This window comes from Molossus molossus, unplaced genomic scaffold (assembly GCF_014108415.1).
Source record: "Molossus molossus isolate mMolMol1 unplaced genomic scaffold, mMolMol1.p scaffold_m16_p_15, whole genome shotgun sequence".
NCBI classification, from domain to species: Eukaryota; Metazoa; Chordata; class Mammalia; order Chiroptera; family Molossidae; genus Molossus; species Molossus molossus.
The window spans coordinates 29,679,006-29,703,354 of NW_023425350.1; the positions used below are offsets into that span (position 1 = coordinate 29,679,006).

The following is a 24,349-nucleotide window of genomic DNA, read 5'->3' on the forward strand; positions in this document are numbered from 1 at the left end:
GTTTATGTACACAGTATAAGTCATACCTGCTTAACATGGTCAATGTCACCCTTCTCAGCATACGCATTCAATAAGGCTAGATACGTGTCTGGACCAGGCTCAATTCCAGCCTCTTTCATCACTGTGAGAATATTTTCTGCATTCTCCATATCTCTGTAAGATAATTCAAAGAAAATAAAACAGGTTACTATAACACTGCTAAATGTAATATTATCATTCAATCTCAAATGTATTACCTGTGCTTATTAAAATTAAAAATTCTTAAGTACCATTTAGAAACATGATAACATCAGAAAAGGAAAATACAAAAAAAAGGAAAATACATATGAAACTGATTATACGTTTCTGAAATAATAAAGATCATAAACATCTCAAATTTTTACAGATATCTTTTCCAAAAGAGAAAACAACTGTATAACAATTACAGACACAAAATAGTGTGCATTTCTTCACTAAGTATGTTATGACTCAAATTCACCACTTTAGTAAATTATTCTTCAAAACAAAAAATATTTTCCAGGGCACCAGCAGATCAGTTAATTAACTTCACAAAATCAGTCAATTATGATCAGGCCCAATTTTTAAAACTAAACATTTTCAAATATCAGTTTTATGAAACTAATAAATTTAAGTTATTTTTTAAATGTACAGGTTCTACCTCACAAATTCAAGATTTTTTTTTTTTGAGGAGGTAGATAAACATGGTTTAAGAATTTTCTACAATATTTCTCTATAATTTAAACCTTGCTTGAGAACAAAACCTGAACATACCCAGCTCTTGCATGCCCTGTAACAAGGGCACTGAATACTGCCTCTGTGACTGGAAGATCCTTAGATTTCATAAATCCAAGAATCTTGCTGCAATAAAAAAAGAAACAGAAATACTCATTGGAATTATAGATCAGAAACACTTTCTATAACATGTACATACAACATCCCATTCCTTGAAATATCCGTAGTCTTGAACTACTCTTGTTACAAATAGTAATTTTTAAAAATCTGATTGTTTCTTATACACTACTAATTAACCTTTAAAAAGCATAAAGTTTATTCATAAGATTCAATGAGTTAAAAATGAGATTGTACATTTCAATTTATCCCTTATTTCCTAAACCCTCTATCCAAAATTAGTAATACATTTTACACAAGAAGAGAAATGTGACAACTTATTTTATATGAAATCAGTGAAATAAATATTATCTTACAAATGAATACATTTTAAATGGCTAAGAACATTTCTTTTAGGAAAAAACAATTTAAATAAAGTAAAGCCAGCTTTATATATCTCTTCAATAAATCAAAAATTTAATTAAAATAGCAATTTTTACTTCTCTTTCACCTTTTATATAAGTTTATAATTTATATAAGTTATATTATCAAATATGCTAGATCAGAATACTTCTGAAATAATTTCCCTTACTAAGAAGAAGATCAAAAAAAGAGAGAGTGAATATATTCTAGGTTTACAAAACTTATACAGTTGTTTGATTATATATACATTTATAGAGTTCCATACCTGGCACCTTCAATATCTCCCACATTACAATAAGCGGCAATCAACCTTTGGTATGTTACCTGTGAATGCAATGGGCCAGTTAATATTTTTCCAATAATATTTCTGGATTACAAAAAAAAAGAGTGGATGTCACCAACAAACTTTTACAATAGCAACTACCTACTCGATTTGGTTGAATGTTTGCTTCCTCCATTTTTGACAGGAAGTCAGTTGGTGAAAATTTATGCTCATTTTGAAGGTAGACTTTAAGTAAAGCATTATAGTGACTTACATCATACACAGTACCTACAAATGAAATTTAGAAAAGCACTGAAAATCATATTCTTTATCACAAGTAGAGCATGTGTACTTAAATTTAACAAAAAGAGTAATATGATCACTTCAGCATTTCACCCCAAACTTAGACCCACCTATATAGAAAGCCTGTCAGAACAGACATGTTAAAATCCAAAGCCAACAAGTAATAAATACCATGTGTAATGGCAATGAAATAAGATGTAAAACAATACTAGACATTATTATTTTTTAGGTGACATGCTTGTTTACCTGTAAAATCCCAGAAAATCAACTTACAGTAATTGGAAATATTAAATGGTCAAGAATTCATAACTGTTCTGCACCTTAATTTTTAGTTATATTTTGAACAACACCTTACATCAGTTTATGAAGAACTCCTTTAATTTTTTAACAGTTGCACAGTATTCCATTTTATGGATACTACATAATTTATTTAACCAATCCCCTGAGAGACATTAAAATTGGTTCCAATTTCTTATTATTTCAAACAAGCTACAATAAAAAATATCTTTCTGTAAATGTAAATATATCTGCATCTAAACTAACAAATGGAACTGCTTAGTCAAATGGTATGTGCATTTATAACTATGACAGACCAAAGGCCTTTTTAGTTTGCTCTTTTTAGCTTACCATAAAAGTAGTACTTGTTATGAAAAATTATTTTATTCTTAATGCCCCTAGATGTCGCTATAACTCACTAAATAAATCATTACAAAAAATTATGAATCAAGTAGCAATTCCACAAAAGTATAGTATTTATGTAAAGAATTTTTTTTAACTAAAGAAAAATATATCTGCACCTTTTATATACATCACATATTCAAATAATCATACCCAATTTCTGAAGTTTATCCCATATCCTATGAGCCAATTCTGTCCTCTCTGAGAGCTTTAGTTCAGGCAAGAGAGAACCACAGCTACGCAGCAGAAGCAAGGCATGATTACCACCTGGGGAACCTATGAAAAAAGATTAATGGATAACATTTAACACGGTACGGATATCATATAAATAAATATCAAATTTTAAAATGAAATGTGTAAATATTCAAAACTCTTGCCTCCCTAAAGATAATATTAAGAAACTACCTGTAAACTAGAAAAATTCTATCCTAATCCACAAATATAATTTACAATGTTACTAAAAGTTCTAAGGTTTTAAAAACTAGTCTGCTTTCTTTAGACAGCAAAGGTTATAAATCCATGTAATTTGCAAGACTATAGAATACAAGAATACAAAGAACCTAATTTATAAGCAGTGCTTACTACAATTCAAAGGCTAAGTTTCTTAGTATCTTATGAAATAACACAAAGCAGTACAATTAAAACCCATGAATATCAATTTTAAGTTTATAAACACTTAAAAAATAATATAAATTTCCTTCTCCCTTTATCCATGTCCTTTATCAAAATGTCCCTGAAAGGCGACTATAAAACAAAAACAAACCACTAATTGTATGATTCCATTTATATAAAGTATCCAGAATAAATATATACTATCTATGCAAACAGAAAAGTACACTAATGGCTGCCTAGGGCTAAAAGAGATGGGAAGGTTTGGGGGCTGATGGGGATATGGAGGTCTCTTTTTGGTGTGATGTTCTGAAATTGTGGTGATAGTTGTAAAACTCTGAATAAATCAAAGAGAGAAAATGAAAAAACTTTATTTAAATGCACATTAATTATAATCGACACTTCTCTGGTATCCCTGATCATTAGACTATAGCTTCTTAATGTGACTAAAATCCATGGATGGGCTTTAGGAAGCTGATGAATGCTCTGAAACTACATACAAAATTACGTGCTTGAATGTGGGCCTTTCTGTGTGTGACGGGGTGGGGGAGTCGAAGGCTTACAAGCTTCCATCAAATTAGTAAAGCTGCATAAGTGACTCAAACAAATTTTAATAGCTAAGGGAATATAAAAGGGAAATAATAAAAAGGAAATGATTACCAGTGTTTCTGAGAATCTGTTGTTTGTGATCATTTTAGGTAAAGCTGACACTATACAATGGAAAATAAGAAAAACTAATATATTCCAAGAAAATTTATCATTAAAAGTGACTGTTATGAACCGTGGAAAGTAAAAAGGCAATTTTTATTTTGAAATAAATATCTGAGACAAGATGTCTTAGTTACTCAAAACTTTGCCCTGATGAGTTGGAACGACAGAAAGATCACAATCATAATATAAAATCATGATCACTATAAATAACAAACAAAATTAAAAGTATCAGAGAGCTTGCCCACAAATACTTATTAAAAGTTCAACTTTTTTTAACAAAAAAGTTTGAAATACCTGAGTGACAAGTGTTATCGAAGACTTTCTGTAGAAGAGTCTTTGGGATGCGGCCAGTTCTTCGGACAGAATTATCTAGTCTCATTAGAGCCCAATCAAATTGACTGGCACTCCTTCTTGGAGAAGTGGACTCCTCTTGAAGATAATTCTTTTTTTCAGCAGCAATGGCATACAGCCTGGCTTGGCTCAGTAGCTGTCTATAAATTGAAGCACAATTCATAGTAAACTAAGTCAACTACTACCCAGAGAGCTCATCATTTTTAGCAAAATTTATACAAAGCTTTTTTATTAGTGACTAAATACATAAATTCATAGTGCAATAGCATTTTGCTCAGAGAAGTATAAATGGGTAGGAAAGTTTTGACTTTTTCTTTAAAATAAAATCACAGGCACACATACAAATTATATGCAAAGTAAATCTCCTGAATAATTATTTGACAGTGTATGGATAACGTTCCACATGGAACCATTTCGAACTTTGACAATAATATGGTCGTGTTTTAAGTGTTATTTTTAAAATTTCCCTGAACCAAAACAAGTTTAATAAAGGAAAATGAAGCAGTTTATGCTATAGTGCTCTTCTCATCTCTACGAATGAGAAAAGGGATCTAAAATAACTAAAATTCTAATAACTACCTTCAAATGTTTTCAAGGTGTAAGCTTATTATGAATTTAAAAGAAGACCAATGTCCAAGTTAAAATTATGCAATTAAAAAAATTTTTTTTTCTTTATTGATATATTAGAGACAGAGGAAGGGATAGGGAAAGAGAGATAGAAACATCAAAGAGAGAGAACATTGACTGGCTGCCTCCTGCACACTGGGGATCAGGCCCACAACCTGGGCATGTGGCCTGACAGGGAATCAAACCGGCGACCTCTTGGTGCATGAGTTGACGCTCAACCACTGAGCCACACTGGCCGGGCAAATTATGCAATTTTTTTTTTAAGGATCATTCAGGACAAAATAATTTCCCATCTGACTAGTGGCACTGCTTCATCTCTCAATTTAAATCTGCTTTCCATCTGTCAAAATGCTACTTGTATACTTTTCCATTTTTTTTAAACAACTATAACTATCAAAATTAAAACTAGATTTCTGGTGTTAAGCATCATTTAACTTTGGGAAGTAAAAAAAAAAGCTTCTAAGTTAGGCAAGGTCAGACTAGTACATGTGTGTTTATAAAGAGCATTGAATATTTTAATAGTACAGGATTAACAGGCAAGCCAAATGCCCTAAAACATGAAATCAGAGGTATTTAATGCTGTAGAAACACAAGCTATACTTGATTTCAAATATCAAACTGAAAAATAATCCTATGTGTGAAGGAAACCATCAAAAATCTTTGAATTGCCCAGTCAGTGTGGCTCAGTGGTTGAGTGTCAACCCGCGCACCAAGAGGTTACCAGTTGATTCTTGGTGGGGGGTACATGCTCTGGTTGTGGGCTCAATTCCCAGTAGGGGGCATGCGGGAGGCAGCCAATCAATGGTTCTCTCTCACATCAATGTTTCTCTCTCTCCTTCTCCCTTCTTCTCTCTCTAAAAATCAATAAAAATATTTTTTAAAAAAATTTTAATCTTTGAATTGAACTTAATCTTTCTCTGCATTATTTGAATATCATTAATTAAGTATAATATAAAAATACTCTACTTATTAATGCGAGAATGCCTTCAGAATTATAAACACATGTTCTGGCATGTGTACATTTTTACAATTACCAAAATAAATACTTATATAGTAGTAAGTTTAATAATAAAACTGTTGATTTTCTGCTCTATATCATTAACCCCAAAAACCAATCACAAATTGAATGATTAAGCATGTGATGTTACACTAAAGAAAAGTACACCAGCCCTGGCCAGTTTGGCTCAGCGGTTAGAGCATCGGCCTGCGGTCCGGAGAGACTCGGGTTCAGTTCCCGCAAAGGGCATGTACCTCGGTTGCAGTTTGTCCCCGGCCCTGGTTGGTCGTGCGGGTGGCAGCCACTCGATGTGTCCCTTTCACGTCGATGTTTCTCTCTCTCTCTCTCTCTCTTCCTCTCTCTCCCTCCCACTCTATCTGTGCAAAAAATGGAAAAATGTCCTCGGGTGAGGATAAAAAAAAAAAAAAAGAAAAGTACACCAGTAGTTTTATCACAGAGTTATATAAAACACAGAGGCAGTAATTGATACTAGACTAGAAATGCTACCACCATGATCTGGGACAAATCACAACCACTCTAGCCGTCGATGATTCCAGCTAAGTAAATAAACATAATGAAATGAAAATAAAATGAAAAAAAATTAAGATAGCCCTGGCCAGTTTGGCTCAGCAGTTAGAGCTTCAGCCCGAGGACCTAAGAGTCTCAGGTTCGATTTCCAGTCAGGGGCATGTACCTCGGTTGCAGGTTCCATTGCAATAGATCCCAATTGTGTGGGAGGCAACCAACTGATGTGTCTCTCTTGCATTGATGTTTCTCACACTCTCCCTCCTTCCCTCCCATTCTATCTGAAAATCAATGGGAAAATATCCTCAGGTGAGGATTAAAAAAAAAAAATCAGGATACTAAATAAGACAATGTCACATGTAGTTGATTAAAGTCTGTTAAGTGAGCAAAAGTGCCTCATTGATTAAAGTCTGTTAAATGAGAAAAATTAATTAAATGCTAGATTACTGCCTACAAACCACAAAAGATACATGCCTACATATATTTATTCCTTATTTTCAAAGGTTTTCTCTGGCCATTTTATCTGGCTACTACATCAGTTGCTCCTAAACTATGCCTTTGTTAGTCAAGTTAATCCAAAATGACATTATTTTAAGTTACCCAGAATAATGTATCATGTTTAAGTGAGTGCGTAATATCATTGTTCAACAAAAGCTGATTAGTATAGAGATTTCAAATTGTAGGTTGATGCTCTAACCATTGAGCAAAAGGGCCAGGGGTGATTTTTATTTTGACTCTTTAGTACAAAAAAAATTTTTTATAGTTCACCTTCTGTATTTCAAAAAGGTACGAGAACCAGATTTTTTTTTTTTTTAATCCTCACTCGAGGACAATTTTCCATTTTTGGTTCAGGTAGAGTGGGGGAGGGGAGAGGGAAAGGGATGGGGGGAGAGAGAGAGAAAGAGAGAGAAACATTGACGTGAAAGAGACACATCAAATGGTTGCCACCCACACAACCCAACCAGGGCCAGGGACGCTCTAACCGCTGAGACAAACTGGCCAGGGAAGAACCAGATCTTTATATTCAGGCTTCCATTGTCAAAAGGCTCCGTCTTTCTTAAATTAATACTTCACTTTTTCAAGGCATTTTTATGTTTACCAAAAAATTATCCAGCCCTGGCCGGTTTGGCTCAGCGGTTAGAGCGTCGGCCTGCGGTCAGAGAGACCCGGGTTCGGTTCCTGCTAAGGGCACGTACCTCGGTTGCAGTTTGTCCCCAGCCCTGGTCGGTCGTGCGGGTGGCAGCCACTCGATGTGTTCCTTTCACATCGATGTTTCTCTCTCTCTCTCTTCCTCTCTCTCCCTCCCGCTCTACCTGAACAAAAAATGGAAAAATGCCCTCGGGTGAGGATAAAAAAAAAAAAAAATTATCCAGAAAGTACAGAATTCCCATATACCTTCTTCCTCCTCCACCCAGTTTCCTCTAGTAACATCTTGTATTAGTGATACATTTGTTGCAAATGATGACAATATTGATACAATATTAACAAAGGTCTAGTTTACTATAGGGATCATTCCTTGCATGTACATGTCTATCGGTTTTGACAAATATTATGACATGCATTACCATACACAATAGTTCCACTGTCCTAGAAATGTGCTCCACATTCATCCCTTACTTCCCGCCCCAAAACCCTGCCAACCACCTTTTACTTATCTCTAATAGCTTTGGATTTTCCAGAATGTTATAGAGTTGGCTCATGCAGTAAGTATGTAGCCTTTTTCAGCTGGCTTTCACCCAGAATACATTTAAGTTTCCTCTGTCTTTTTATGACCCAATAGCTCATTTTCAGTACTTAATAATATTCCACTGTATAGATGTACCACAATTTATCTGTTCACCTACTGAAGAACATACTGGTTGCTACCAATTCTGGATAATTATGAATACAGCTACTATAAACGTTGTGTTCAGGTTTTTGTGTGAGCATACATTTTCAACTCATTTGGATAAATATCTAGGAGTGTGAATGCTGGATCATATGGTAAGTTTATGTTTCTTTAATTTTGTAAGAAACCGCCAAGCTATATTCCAAAATGGCTGTACCATTTCGTATTGACAGCAGCAATGAGAGTTCCCTATTGCCCTACATCCCCAGCATTTTGAGCCATAGATGTTTTAGATTTTAGCCATTCTAAAAAGTATGTAGTGTTTGTTTTATTTTACAATTCCTTGACATATGATGTTGAGTATCTTTTCACATGCTATTTACCCTCTGTATATCTTCTTTATTTTAAATTGATCTTTATTGTTGAAAGTATTACAGATGTCTTCCCTTTTCCCCCAATGACCCCTTTACCCCACTCCCTCAACTACCAGGCCTTCACCACACCACTGCCTGTGTCCATGGGTTATGCATTTATGTATATAAGTTCTTTGGTTAATTCCTGCACCCATCCCCATCTCCCTTCCCTGAGATTCATCTGTATGTCTCTTTGGTGAATTGTGTGTTCAGAACTTCAGCCCATTTTTCAATTGGGTCATTAAGTGTCTCATTGTTGAATTTTAAAAGTTCTTTGCATATTTTGAATAGTCTGTTTCCTTTTTTCAAATAAACTTTGTATTAAAGTGTTACTCATTCCTTTTTAACTTAGAATATTCACCAAATAATCACACCCATTCTTAGAACTCTCCCTTCCCTATTCTCATCTTCACTGCTATTATGAGTCAATTTAACATCACTTTTGAGCTATCAGAGTTTAAAGGATACAAATATAATAGAATACATATAATCAGTAGTTAACATAATGTCTGTTAATTATATCTCGAGGTCAGTGATTTTCAAACTTTCTCATCTCATGGCACACATAAATTAATTACTAAAAGTATGTGGCACAACAAAAAATATATTTTTTGCCGATCTGACCAAAACAAAAAGAGTGTAATTTTGATTCATTCACGCCAGACAACTATTGTTGTGTTGGCTGTTGTCATTGTTTATTTGACAATCTAAGGGAAAAGAGTTCAGTGCCCCTGGCTAAATAGTCAGGTATTGCATATTTAAAAAATTCTTGTGGCACACCAGTTGAGAATCGCTGCTCTTGGTAATAGAAAATTATGACTATAATCCTCCTTTATCAGATAAGAAAACTGAAGCAATTTGCCCAAAGTCATAGTAAAAGCTAGTTAGTGACAGGATGATAGGGCCAAAATGTGTACTTGAGTAGTCTCATTCTGAAATGAGTTCAACATGGTGAAAAGGCATTAAAGAAATAAATATGGCTGCAGTAGGGTTTCACACTAGAAGTAAAAAAGTCAAACCTAGGCAGGGAAGGTGAGACTACATAAAGAAAGCTTCCAATGACTGAGAAGTAAGGGATTTGGATTTTATGATACGCTTATAAAACACAAGACTGTTTTATATAAAGCTGCTCTCTCAGCTTATCTTAGTGTACCATTCTGTAGGCATTAGGGACTGCAAACATCAGTTGTATTCTTACCAATCCCTTATTTTAACTATTATACTTGAGTTTTCTTTAACCTGTTGATATAGTTGATTACATCAATTGGTTTTCAAGTGTTGAGCCAGCCTTGCACATCTGGAATAGACTCAACATGGTCACAGTATATCATTCTTTTTATACATTTTACACACATACTGATTCCATTTAAGTTATAATATGTTAAAAATTCAAAAAATATTATGTCTCCTCCTAAAAGTGGTTGGTACTTCATTGCTACCCACTATACCAACACTAAACTGTTCCCTGAAGCTCAAAAATCTTAGGAGAATTATTTTATTGTTCAATCTTCTCACCCTTCACACCCCATCCTTCCAAGAAAGATAGAAGAGTCAGCAGGCCAAGCAAATAAGCAATAGATGGGATGAGGAAGGAGAAAAAGACTGGCTAGACCATGAAGCATTTTGAAGCTAAGAAGCCTGGATATTTTCTAGGTACAGATTTTATTCCAGGTGCAGAACTGTATAAGAACTCATAGGCTTATAAGCAGGGGTTATGGCATGATCTATTTCTGTTTTGAAAGGATCAGTCTTTCTGCTGGGTGGAGAACAAATCAGAGGGCAAGAATTACAACAAAGATACCACTTAGGAAGCTGTTCCAGTGCAGTCCAGGTGAGAGACTGATGGAAGCTTGGACTACAGTGGCAGTGTAGATGGGAGGGAAATACACATCATCAAGGCCACTGCCTGATATAATAACAAATTCCAGGCAACAAGTCACACCACACAATTGTTAATTCTCACCTCCATGTAGTGAAGAAAATTTCACGTATAAGTGCTTAGTTAATCCTCTGTATATATCCGACTGTATTATGTATCATTTTCATAAACATTTGATAAGCACAATCTTAGAAACAAAAACAGAAGCTCCACGGCCTGATGGAAATACATGAGCTTTCAGAGTATGGGTTTGAGTCCTACAGACTGGCCTGAGTTCAAGCTCTGCCATTTACAAGATGTGTGACTTAGTCCAAGTTACTGCAACTCTCTCTAAGCCTATAAAATCTAAAAGGTTGACTGAGATATACAGTGTTTCCCAAAATATCACACTTCTGCTAGAGAAAGTGATTTTAAATTGCACACAGACAAAAAGATTTTCCATTTCAGTAGTTGTATTTATTTTAAAAAATATTTTAAAATAATTATCACATCAAGTTCTTTATTTTACTAGATTCTCTCTCTCTCTCTTTTTTTTTATCCTCACCCGAGGATATTTTTCCATTTTTTGTACAGATAGAGTGGGAGGGAGAGAGAGGAAGGGAGAGAGAGAGAGAAACATCGACGTGAAGGGACACATCGAGTGGCTGCCACCCGCACGACCAACCAGGGCCGGGGACAAACTGCAACCGAAGTACGTGCCCTTAGCGGGAACCGAACCCAGGTCTCTCCGGACGGCAGGCCGACGCTCTAACCGCGGAGCCAAACCGGCCAGGGCTAGATTCTCTCTTAAGGCAAAATTAAGTTACAAAAATGTCAGTTGAAACTTAAAACCAATGTTAAGAAAAATACTAAATATAAATAAGTTTCAGTAGTACTCAGCATTGGCAAAAATTCAGAAGGCAGTACACAAATGCCCAAAGTTTGGGCAACAATGGGAAAGTGTATGTAAAGAACCCAGCAAAGTAAGTGTAATAAATATTAAGTACATATTTATTAGAGCATTTTCTTCTTTTGAAATGTACTAGCAGAAAGCATGTGACTTATTTTAAAGACCTATTCAAATCCAAGCTATACTATTTAACAGCCACATGGCTCTGGGAAAGATATTTGATCTAAGCATTAGTTTCTTCATCTGAAGAAAATACTATCTTCTAAAGATCACATTTAAAAAACAGCCCTGGCCGGTTTGGCTCAGCGGTTGGAGCGTTGGCCTGCGGTACAGAGAGACCCGGGTTCGGTTCCTGCTAAGGGCATGTACCTCGGTTGCAGTTTATCCCCGGCCCTGGTCGGTCGTGCGGGTGGCAACCACTCGATGTGTCCCTTTCACGTCGATGTTTCTGTCTCTCTCTCTCTTCCTCTCTCTCCCTCCCCCTCTATCTGAACAAAAAATGGAAAAATGTCCTCGGGTGAGGATTAAAAATATATATATATATAAAAAATAAAATAAAAAACAGATATAAGATTCCTAACAAAATGGTGCTCAATAAAGCTCTTATTACAGAATGTGCTCAATAAACATGTTTATCAACCTTTTATCTAATCTTTTATAGAGCTGTCACAATGCACTTTCCTCCTGAACTATTTTGCAAGACCTCGATTCTTCAAAAAGTCTTGCCCAGTTAAGCTGTCCTCCAAACACAGCTTTATGTTTTATGGTAAGTTGCAGAATTTCAGACTAAAAAAGTGTGTAACCCTCCTACACCCTGAAAATAGTCTCCTGGATTGAAACAGCAATGCTATTCCTTTCCCCCATCCAAGTGTCTGCTCCATCTCAGGCTCCTCTGGGCCATAGGGATGTCTCAGCTATGACAGGAAGTGATGAAGAGTCAGTTAACCAAGATGGGACTTATAATGGGATGTGAATACTCTTTAAAGCAGTGGTTTTCAACCTTCCTAATGCCATGACCCTTTAATACAGTTCCTCAAGTTGTGGTGACCCCCCAATCATAAAATTATTTTCATTGCTACTTCATAACTGTAATTTTGCTACTGTTATGTCTTAGGCAACCCCTATAAAAGGGTTGTTAGACCCCCAAAGGGTCACGACCCACAAGCTGAGAACCGCTACTTTAAAATGTACAAAGTGAGAATGGGATGAAATAGATTATTCTAAAGATCCCTTCAAGAGTTTACATTCTGAGATCTTATCAGGTGCTTACTTACCTATAATAGTCTTTAATCCCTACATGTATAATGTATCATGTACTGTCTTTTTAAAAAATGTTTTTATGTCCTTAAATACCTTCAGCACCTAAACTGCAACACATTCAAAACACTTCAGAACTGGGAATCACAGTAGTTGAATCCCAACTAGAGATCCTGGATAATTAGTCCACCTTTCTAAGCCTCAATTTCCTACTTTATACTATCAACCCACAGAAGATGAAATGTGTGATGTATTCATACAAATACACTTTGAAAATGGTAAAGATCTAAACTAAAGGTACTACTGTTTATATTAATCCCCAAAGCTATTCTTTCTGGCCCTGGCCAGGAAGCTCAGTTGGTTAGCACATCATGCCAATATGCCAAGGTTGTGGGTTCAATCCCCTGTCCATGCACATACAAGAATCAAAAAATGAATGCATAAATAAGTGGAACAACAAATTGATGTCTCTCTCTCTCTTTCTCATCAATAAATAATAAAAATTTTTTAAATCTATTCTTCCTAATTCTGTTAACATATTTACCAATCTCTGTTCTCTCTCAGGAAGAAAAGGAAGTATCTTTTCTCAGTTCTGCACCAACTAATTGAGACTCTATTAGCCCTAATCTGTAGTATCAATGTTGTTCCTAACTGGTCTGTCCATCTCCAGCCTCTGTATCTCCATTGGTCTATGTAAACTTTGTCAACACTTGTACCTCTCAAAACTCTCCAAAGACTTCCAACCATCAAATGACCAACTTTCTAATTAACTTGGCAGCTTCAGGGAGTCAAATGGCCTTCACAGTATCAACTTCCACTGCATCCCACCCCACACAGTCACATCGGATAAAAGTACAGCCTCCAAGTCTCTTCATGCTCTTCTCTTCGCCTGTAACACTGACAAGTCATTACCGTGTGTCCTCTCAAACTCAAGTGACTCCATACCACAAAACAAATGTGACCGCTCTTTTCTCTGAAAGGCCACGGGAAATTTGTCTCCTATGGGTAGCACAAATGTAATAGTTGTACTGTGCCTATCATAACTCTCTGTAATTGATAAATTTATACACACAAGATCATAGGCTGAATCACAACCCCAAAGAACCCAGACATACTCCTAATATTTGTTGAGAATATTTTTTTAATGAAAGATAAAAAAGGGAAAGTGTAAAAGTCATATCATACTGTCATAGAGCAATATGTGATTTTCACCTTTGAGCCAAACATCAATCTAGATCCACTTCCAAACTGATTTAGCTCAAAGTTAATCTTTCCTCTGAAGCACATAAGTATTATTCTTAAAACTAACAAGAAATATATAAGCAGCTTCTAATCCAGAAGTGTGAGAAAGCAAGTGTTGCTCCTCCACCTCCCCACAGAAGATGGGTAAGAGCTGGCTTTTAAGAAAACAAGTTTTTTAAAAAAAAGTGCTGATTTGATCAGGTGGTTCAGTTGGTTGGAGCACTGTCCCGTACATCAGAAGGTTATGGGTTCAATTCCCAGTCAGAACACATACCTAGGTTGTGGTTCAACCTCTGGTTTGGGTACGGGCAGGAGGCAACTGATGGAGGTTTCTCCCTCTCACTTCCTCTCTCTAAAAATCAATCAAAACATATCTTTGGGTGAGGACTAAAAAACAATTTTAAACCTGGCCAGTGTGGCTCAGTGGATTGAGTGTCGTCCCGTGCACCAGGAGTTTGCCAGTTTGATTCCTGGTCAGGGCACGTGCCTAGGAAGTGGGCTTCATCTCTGGTAGGGGACATGCAGGAGGCAAACAATTGGTGTTTCTCTCTCATCAATGTTTCTATCCCTCTTTCCCTCTCCCTTCCTCTCTCTCTAAAATCAATAAAAACATTAAAAATAATAATTTTTTATAAAGTGCTGAAATAGAAAAATGGAAGAGTAAAACTAAAGAATATAAAAAGATATACTTTTGGCACTGGCTGGTGTAGCTCAGTTGGTTGGAGTGTCATCCCATACACAGAAAGGTCATTATTTCGATTTCCAGTCAGGGCACATACCCAGGTTATGGGTTCAATGCCTGGTCGGGTACATGCAGGACACAACCTATTGATGTTTCTCTCTCAAATCACTATTTCTCCCTCTCTCTCCCCCTTCCTCTCTCTAAAAAAGTATATACTTTTGAAAACAGATTAAGAAATTCCAATAATTTCACTTAATAATACTTATCTTTCCTTCTCAGATAGGACATTCCTGGAAATAAAGATCAGGGTGAATTTGTGGAAATTAACTGCACTACATAAATGGCTTAAGTACCCCACCAAACTTCTTTGCATCTCACTATATTCCTTCCTCAATGTCTGAGATTTTCATTGATATACGCAACTTAAGGCAAAAAGAATAAGACACAGTTCCTGTCTTCAAGGAACTCACAGCCAGGTCTGAAGTGCTGGTGGGTACTCATGTAATCACGTTAAGATAATTTAGTGATTTAGACTGTGAGAGAAAGTACAATAAAGGAGCAGTCAAATAAGAGAAGTAGTTAAGAAAGATTTAACAAAGAAGGGGAACACTTGAGTAGGGGGAAGGGGAGACACATCCCAAAAGTGAACATTATATTCAAAGGCAAGCAGATATGCAACATGGCCCATCAGAGCTTCGCTGGTTCACAGACCAGCAGCATTTTAATCATCTGGGGCCTTGTTATAAATGCAGAATCTCAGTCCCTTGCCTAGACCTATAAAATCAGAATCTACATTTTTAACAGGATCCCCAGGAAGTTCTTATGCTCATTATAGTTTCAGAAGCTCTGCTGACTTCAAAATAGTAGTTTGGTAAGGCTACAATATAAGATGCCATGGGAAAGAACTCATAAGAAGCGAGGCTCCAGAGGCATCTTCAGTTCTGGAAGCTCCTTATCCTCGACTTAATGGGAGTCACCCCAGTGTCTGTCTGACTGTAAGTAAAAAAAAATGACATGGTTAAATTATCAGGGATACTAGGGAATGACATGGGGATTGGAAGGGATTCACTCCAGATGAAGTAGATCTAACAGGACTTAATCACTGTGCAGTCAATACATGGTGGAAGGTGTCAATGAAATGTAAATGAGAAATGAGGAAACAGCAATAGCAATATTCACTAAAGTAGGGGACACACAAGGAGCAGATTTGGGAGGTAAGACAAGTTCAATACGAGATGTGATAGGTCTGAAGTACCTGTAGTTCAATCAGTGGATGTCTAGTTGACAGTCTATGTACAGGAGAAATAATGCTATCAGATAAGTAGGGGCTGATGCCCTAAAAATGGAAGAGGTCACCAAAGGGGATAAAAAAATTTAGAAACTAAGGACGACCCCTCCCCCGCAAAACGTCAGCCTTTAAGGGATAAACAGAGGAAAAAGGAAGCAACAAAGCAAGAAAAATCCTAAAAGAGAAGAAAATCAAGAGTGTTGTCACTAATGCCAAGATAAGGGTCGCATGAAGGTGACATGGGAGGCAGAGTTATATGTCAGATGTCAAGGCCTTGAACGTGGATCATCTCATATATACATGAGTGATTATGTATCAATGGCTCTTTCTGGGTGATAGAATTAAGGGTGATTTTTAGTTTTTCCCCTATATTTTGCAATTGTTCCTCAAGGCACATGAGTTTTATAATTAAAAAATATACAGTAAAAAAATCATAAACAAGACAATGATGGCTTTTGCAGTGGTGATTGCAGTGAGAAGATGAGTGTATGCAAAGTGAGGAAATGAAGGCTGGAGTACAGACAGGAAAAAGAGACTGGGAAGTGTCCAAAGTCCCGGAAAAGCTTTTGTATTTCAGGTGGGAAAGATCTAGGCATACTTAGAGACTGAAGGATAGAAGATTGCATAGAAAAAGTTTTCAGTGTCCAGGAGAAAACGACAACAAATACTTCTTTACTTGTTATAAGCTGAGCCACACGGTGGCAAACAAGACCACACAACTCATTTTCTACTAAGAAAACAGAAAAGATAAATATCAGACAAGTGAGACATGCCATGATAAAACAAGAATACGATAGTTTTTTAGAGTGCTGAGGTAAGGCTTCTGTGAAGAAACAGCATTTGAGTCCTAAATGACAAGAAATCAACTTTACAAAGAAGCAGGAAAGGCCTGTTACCTCTACATTACAGATAATGAAACTGAGGATCAAAGAGGTTAGGTAAGATTTTTGCACCATGTAAATGGAACCCAGGTCTGATGAACACCCAGATATTTTATAATATAACACCCTTTCTTCTAGATTGTGTTCCCTCTGTTGTTTCCCTCAAATGCAACAGTGAAGATGAATGATAACACTGACCCTTTCAAGGGATGTTAAGGACTAGAAAAATAAAAGTAATTGGCACAATTTTCTTTGTCAAAAGAAACTCTTTGAAAGCCAAAGGATGTCATTCTGTGAAAACAGCAGACATGACTTCTGAAGGTCAATTATTGAGGCGTAATGAGAAAATCCTGGCAGGCTCCAGGTTACAAGTAGGCTACATTCCAAAGATTTGTAACTAACTTGTTAAGAAGTCATAAAACATTTCCTCCATATAATTTATGCAGAGAAGTTTCCAGACAGATCCATGTGATCATAGTTATTATTATAGTAACTAATATAGCACTTACTCGGTACCAGATCCTATGTTAAGTGCTTTATATACAATACTACCAACACTGTTACTACTCCCACCTATAACTAAGGAAATAAGCCTGACTGGAGATATTAAGTAACTTGTCCAACAGCACTATGCAAATAAAAAGGCCAGTAGTCCAGCCCTGGTCTATTACAGATCCTTAGCTCTTAGTCCTTATGCTGTCTCCTTTACTATAAAAACTGGTCTTTCAAAATTATCTTTTCCCCGATTCTAAAACCTCAGTGTCCATTTCCCCTTCTCAGGTGGTCAGAACACTATTCAAATTACCGCCCCCTCCCCCAAGTCTAATATCAAGCCTATCTCCTTATAAACCTCAACCCATAAGGGCATGTGTTCACACATTTGACACCCACAGAGCATTTAATTTGCCTTTGTACTCGCCCAGGTCCGCCACGGAGTGCCTTGCGTGTGTTCACTTATTCATTCATTGACACTAGCTGAGTCTACTGTGACGATTCCCAATCCATACCACACCGTCGTAAATACTGAGAACTTCAAGGAAGTTGAGGCAAAAATCCAAACTCATCGTAATTAAACGTCCATCTCTAAGCTAACCCTAGCTCACCCAAAATTCCCAACCTATTCTCCACCACCCCGCACTGCAAGAAAAATAAAATTCGAAATCTACGTCCTGGCTGGTTACTGATCACCGTTAACGCTTGCACACGGGACAGCACCCAAGCCGCGCAATCTTAAAGAGTTATCATCCGACCCTCGCAGCAGCCTTCAAAGCCCCTCGCAGCTGCATAGGCCAAAGGTAGTCCATGGGCAGGATGCAAGCCGGAAACGAGCTATGACCTTCTGAAGGCGACTAACCCAGTTCCCAAAAACCCCTGGTGGGGAGCATGGTCCGACGCCCCGGGACGTTTAGCCCTGGAACGGCGAAGTGGGCGCGGAGAGGGCACAGGCGAGACCCGTCCCCCGCCGGCGTTCACGACCCCGGAAGACGGCCGAGCTGCAGGCGGGCGAAGGGGACTGCCGGGGCACTCACCCAGGCGCGGCGCGAGCTGCGGGCTGACAGAGGGCGGCGTGCGGCCGGCCCGGGCCGCCCGCGAGGAGGCGCAGCGACAACGGGAGGCGCGCAGTCGCCCCGGCACGGAGAAGCCAGCGGGCGGGTCTCAGAAGGGCTGCCATGGCTCGGCTGTCCCCACCGGCTGCACGTTCCGCGAGAAGGACAGGGGGAGCACGTGACCTCGGGGTCGCCCGGCGCGGGAGAGACCAAAGTCCGAGAGCGCCAGACGTGAGGGGAGGCCAGAGTCGATTTAACTTGGAAGATGGAAACAACTACTTCTCTGAGGCTCTGCGAGCTCTATACCACGTTGGAAGGACAATGTGGCTTGATTTGTTTCTCACGGGAGCTTCTCTTTCCATCTTCCGTCCTTCATCTCAGCATGTTCGGTCGCTGCACCCCTACGCTCGTTAGTTGGTAGAGTCGAAAGAGGTCGACTCCTCCCAGGTTAGCGCCGGGGCTTGCAAGGGGCCAACTAACAGGAGCACGGAGAACTCTCGAGAAGAGCCGAGCATGACGATCCCTGGGTGTGGAGCAATTCTCTGCGGAGGCTGCTGTGGCGCTGGCGTGCGGCGGCGCCTGCCCGGCGCCCGAGTTGCCCTCGCTAGCTGGTTAGGAACGCTCCTCGGCGCTCAAAATGCGGGACAGGAAAAACGTTGAGGACCTTTGCCCTGTGCTAGGGGCCTGCAAAGTGTAACATAACCTGGTGGGTATTTCTGGGCCAGGGGACAGTGTAAAGAGTCCATAAGCAGTGCCTCGCTTTATGAAACAGATGGAGTCTGACAAAGGTCGTTCGCTTTCAAAGTTAGAATTGAACTCCTTATCTTCCCCAGCTCCCACGCTGCCCTCTTCCTTCAGTAAGTGCACCAGCGTCGGAGGTAAGAGCAGTATGATCAAGAGTCTGGAGCCAAATCCGGGGATAAAACAGGAGTCTCTTGTTCTCACCGGGCTTACAGTCTGGAAGGGCTCCCTGTGCACCCGCAGGCAGCCGGCACAGGCTTCCACCCCCTCTTCACCTAGCTGTATCCTACCCATTCCCAGGTGAAGTTTCCTCTGAAGCCCTCCCTGGTAATTTCCCATTTGGCTGTTTATCTCCCTGGACAGCTCCTTGAAAAGGACTGTGTCACTTTTTTTTTTTTTTAATTGAATTTATTGGGGTGAAATTGGTTTAAATTATGCAAGTTTCAGGGAAACAGTTCTATAGTCAAGTCTCCTTCCATCACCATTTATCCCACCTACAAACCTTCTTCAACCTAACCCTACCATCCTTTCCCTCTAGTAATCACCATACTGTTGTCTCTCTATGAGTTTTTTTTGTTTGTTTTGTCTTTGGCTTAATCCCTTCATCTTTTCCACCCAGCCCTGAAACCCCCTCCTTTCTGACAGCTGTCAGTCTGTTCTTTGTATCCATGAGTCTGTTTCAATTTTGTTAGTTTATTCTGTTCATTACATTCCACATATAAGTGAAATTATATAGTACTTGTCTTTCTCTGACTGGTTTATTTTACTTAGTGTAATCCTCTCCAGGTCCATCCATGCTGTCATAAAGAGTAAAATTTCCACCTTTTTAAAAAAAAAAATCCTCACTGGAGGATATTTTTCCATTGATTTTCAGATGGGGGGGGTAACACCGATGTGAGAGACACATTGATTGGTTGCCTCCGGAATGACCCCAACCAGGCCCAGGGATCAAACTGCAACTGAAGTACATGCCCTTGACCGGAATTGAACCCTTGACTCTTTGGTACACAGGCTGACACTAACTGCTGAGCCAAACTGGCCAGGGCAAAATTTCCTTCTTTTCTATGGCCAAGTAGTATTCCATTATGTAAATGTACCACAGCTTTTTTAATCCACTCATCTACTGATGGACACTCGAGCTGCTTCCAAACCTGGGCTATTGGAAATAACACTGCAATGAACATAGGGGTGCATATAGTCTTTTGAATTGGGGTTTTGGGTTTCTTCAGATACATTCCCAGAAATGGAATTGCTGGGTCATAAGGCAGTTCTATTTTTAATATTTTGAAGTAATTCCATACTGCTTTCCACAGTGGCTACACCAATCTGCATTCTCACCAACCACACAAGAAGGCTCCCTTTTCTCCACATCCTCGACAACACTTGTTTGTTGATTTATTGATGGAAGTCATTCTAACCTGTGTGAGGTGATACCTCATTGTGATTTTCATTTGCATTTCTCTGATGATTAGTGACATTGAGCCTCTTTTCATATGTCTATTGGCCTCTGTATGTCCTCTATGGAGAATTGTCTGTTCAAGTCCTTTGCCCATTTTTAAACTGGATTGTTTGGTTTTTTTGGTATTGAGTTTTATAAATTTTTATACATTTTGGATATTAGCCCCTTAGCAGATGTATCATTGGTGAATACATTCTCCCATTAAACAAGCCGTCTTTTCATTTGTTGATAATTTCCTTTGCTGTGCAAAATCTTTTTAGTTTGATGTAGTCCCATTTTTTTCTTTCTCTCTTTTGTTTCCCTTGCTCAAGGAAATACACCAGAAAAAATATTACTATAGGAAATGTCTGAGATTTTACTGCCTATATTTTCTTCTAGGATTTTTATGGTTTCTAGTCTAACATTTAAGTCTCTAATCCATTTTGAGTTTATTCTTATGTATCTTCCAAAACTGAATCAGAAAGAATTAGAGAATCTGGATAGATTACAAGTAGTGAACTTGAAGCAGTAATAAAAAAAAATAAAAAAAACTCTCAACAAACAAAAGTCCTGGACCGATGGCTTCACAGGAATATTTTACCAGACATTCGAAGAAGAACTAATACCTATCCTCCTCAAACTATTTCAAAAAAATTAAAGAGGAAGGAAGACTCCCAAGCTCATTTTCTAAGGCCAGCATTATCGTAATTGCAAAACCAGATAAGAACACTACAAAGAAAGAAAATTATAGGTTAGTTTCCCTGATGAACATAGATGCTAAAATCCTCACAAAATATTAACAAACTGGATCCAGCAATGTATTTATTAAAAAGAAAAAAAACAGCCCTGGCTGGTTTTGCTCAGCGGTTAGAGCGGCGGCCAGTGGACCAAGGAGTCCTGGGTTTGATTCCAGCCAAGGGCATGTACCTTGGTTGTGATTCATCCCCAGCCCCAGTTGGAGTCGTGCAGGTGGCAACCAATTGATGTGATTCTCTCACATCAATGTTTCTCTCTCTTCCTCCTTCCCACTCTGTCTGAAGATAAATGTAAAAAAAGAAAATAAAGGAAAAAACACCATGATCAAGTAAGATTTATTCCTGGGATGCAAGATTGGTACAATATCCACAAATCAATAAATGTGATATACTACATAAACAGAATGAAGAATAAAAACCACATGATTATATCAATAGATGCAGAAAAAGCATTTGATAAAATCTAGCACTCATTTGTGATAAAAAAAACTCAGCAAAGGATGACTTTTTCTTGTAGCCCAAGCACATACTCAGTACCAGGTACCCTGTACGTTGCATTAAATATTTACTGAATAAATGTGTGTTTTGAGATTATCTAGCTCATCTCTCCTTTGAGACATGAGGAAAATGAGATCCAAAAAAGACTAAATGGTTAGTCTGGGTTATACTATTAGGCATTAGGAATATAATTTATTTATTCACTCATTCAACACATTTATGGAACACATTTTCAGTGCCAGGCTCTATTTGAGACAGGAATACAGCAGAAAACAAAACAAACCAAGTCTGGACTCAGATTAAGCACTCCAAAGTTTAGTTTAGGAAGGCATAAGAACGGAGATGTAAAAGAAATCAGGGTGTAGGGATTAAGGAGGACATGTGTAGCCTCTTCAAATTGGAGAAAGGACAGTGTGGATGTGAGACAAGAGCAAGACAGGGAGAGAAGGGACAGTGGGCATGGAGGTCTGAGGTAGTTGGGGGCCAGATCATGCAGGGTGTAAATATGCCACTGTAAGAATTTTGATTTTTATTCAGAATGAGACAGGAAACCATTGGAAAGTTTGGTGTGTTGCTATGATATGAATCCATTTGTATTTTTAGAGCATCACTCTAGCTGCTGTTTGAAGAGGTGATTTTAAGGGAATAGAGGTAAGTAAAAGTAGGGAGATCCGTGAGGAAGCTTTTGCAATAATCCAGACTAGAGATGGTAGTGACTTGGATTGGGGGGGTGGGGGAAGTGTTGGGTGAGATAATGAGAAAAGGTCAGGTTTCCACTCTATTTAAGTAGTAGAACCAGGATTTACTGAGGGATTGGCTGTGGGATGTAAGTCAAGGATGACTCCACATTTTTTGGCCTAAGAGAGATGGAGATGGCACTGATTCAAAGTGGGAAGACTGAGGGAAAATAGATTTTAAAGGTGCAATCAAAAGTGATCTAGCCCTGGCCGGTTTGGCTCAGCAGTTGGAGCGTTGGCCCGTGGACCAATGAGTCACAGGTTCGATTCCAGTCAAGGGCATGTACCTCAGTTGCAGTTGTCCCCAGCCCTAATTGGGGTTGTGCAGGAGGCAACCAGTCAGTTACCTCAATGTTTTTCTCTCTCCCTCTCTCTCCCTTCCTCCCACTCTATCTGAAGATAAATAGAAAAATATCCTTGGGTGAGGATTGAAAAAAAAAGTGATCTTCTGGAATATTAAGCTTGAGGTGCCTGTTAGACATCCAAATGTCAAGTTTAAGTATGGAATTGGCTGTATGACGTACAAGTCTGGAGTCCAGAGTTAGAGATACATTTGGTAATCTGAAGCCTATTCCTAATATTTGAAGTCATGGAAATGGATGGAAGCATCTAGGAAGAAAATACAAATAAACAAGAGATAAGATCCAAGAACTGAGGCCTGTTACAATTCAATTTTTAGAGGATGTGAAGGTGAAAATCCAGCACTAGGAACTGAGAAAGAATAGCCAGAGAGGTAGGAGGAGAACCAATAGAAAGTGGTGGAGTCCCAAATAACAGAGAGGGAAGTCTTTCAAGGAGGGAATTATCAACCACTTAAAATGTTGATGTTAGTTCTGGTAAAATGAGTGCTCAACATTGGCTAGAGGATTTGGCAACTCAGAGGTCCCTGGTGATGCTGTGAAGAGCCATTTTGATGATATGTTGAGTCAAAAGATTGATTTAAGTGAGTTCAATGTGGAGGAACGGGAAGTGGAGACAAGGAATATAGACAAACCATTTGTAGAATATACTGTGAAATAGGGAGCAGAGAAAGGGGGTGGTATCTAGAAGGAGGTATGAAGTGAAGGAAAATTAGGTATTTTTTCCTTTCAGTTTTATTTGTTGATTTCAAGTATACAGCTTAGTGGTTAGAAAGTCATATACTTTTTTGTTTTATAGTTGTTTTCTAGATTGTTGTTAATTCTCACCCGAGGATATTTTTTCCATTGATTTTTTAGAGAGAATGGAAGGGAGGGGGGGAGGGTAAGAGAGAGAGAGAAAGGGAGAGAAACATTGATGTGAAAGAGACACATCCATTGGTTGCCTCCTACACGCGCCCCAACCTGGGCCAGGGATCGAACTTGCAACCAAGGTATGAGCCTTTGACTGGGAATTAAACCCACGACCCTTTGGTGCACAGGCCAGTGCTCTAACTACTAAGGCACACTGGCCAGGGTGACAATCATATACTTCACATAGTGTGCCCCTCGATATTTCCAGTACCCTAATTGGCGCCATATATAGCTATCACAATATTATCAACTCTATTTCCTATGCTTTACTTATATCCCTGTGACTATTTTGTAACTACCAATTTGTAGAGATTAATTTTTTTAAGATAAAATAAATAACATTTTGGCCCTGGCCGGTTTGGCTCAGCAGTTAGAGTGTCAGCCCGCAGACCAAAGAGTCTCAGGTTCGATTCCAGCCAAGGGCACGTACCTTGGTTGCAGTTCCTCCCCGGCCCTGGCCAAGGTCATGTGGGACGCAACCAGTTGATGTGTCTCTCTCATGTCGATGTTTCTCTCCCTCTCTCCCTCTCTATCTGAAGATAAATGGAAAAATATCCTCGAGTGAGTATTAAAAAAAAAAGAAATAACATTTTTATGCTGGTGAGAATTATCTATATGTAGCTATTTAATATAAGTTAATTTAAATTAAATTAAATTTTAAAAATTCAGTTCCTCAGTGATTAGCCACA

The 24,349-nt window shown here is 38.4% G+C and overlaps 1 protein-coding gene across 1 annotated transcript in view; it reads right to left on the reverse strand.

The window, feature by feature from the left end:
• Window positions 1–18,345, reverse strand: part of LRPPRC (leucine rich pentatricopeptide repeat containing) — a 110,349-nt gene extending 92,004 nt beyond the window's left edge. Inside the window, exons 1-7 of the mRNA XM_036262996.1 lie at window positions 18,203–18,345; window positions 4,109–4,305; window positions 2,648–2,770; window positions 1,680–1,801; window positions 1,517–1,575; window positions 772–858; window positions 27–153 (exon numbers count right to left, since the gene is read on the reverse strand). Of these exons, the coding sequence (XP_036118889.1) occupies window positions 27–153; window positions 772–858; window positions 1,517–1,575; window positions 1,680–1,801; window positions 2,648–2,770; window positions 4,109–4,305; window positions 18,203–18,345 (858 nt within the window). The remainder of the gene's footprint in view (window positions 1–26; window positions 154–771; window positions 859–1,516; window positions 1,576–1,679; window positions 1,802–2,647; window positions 2,771–4,108; window positions 4,306–18,202) is intronic.
• Between the last annotated feature and the right edge of the window lie 6,004 nt (window positions 18,346–24,349).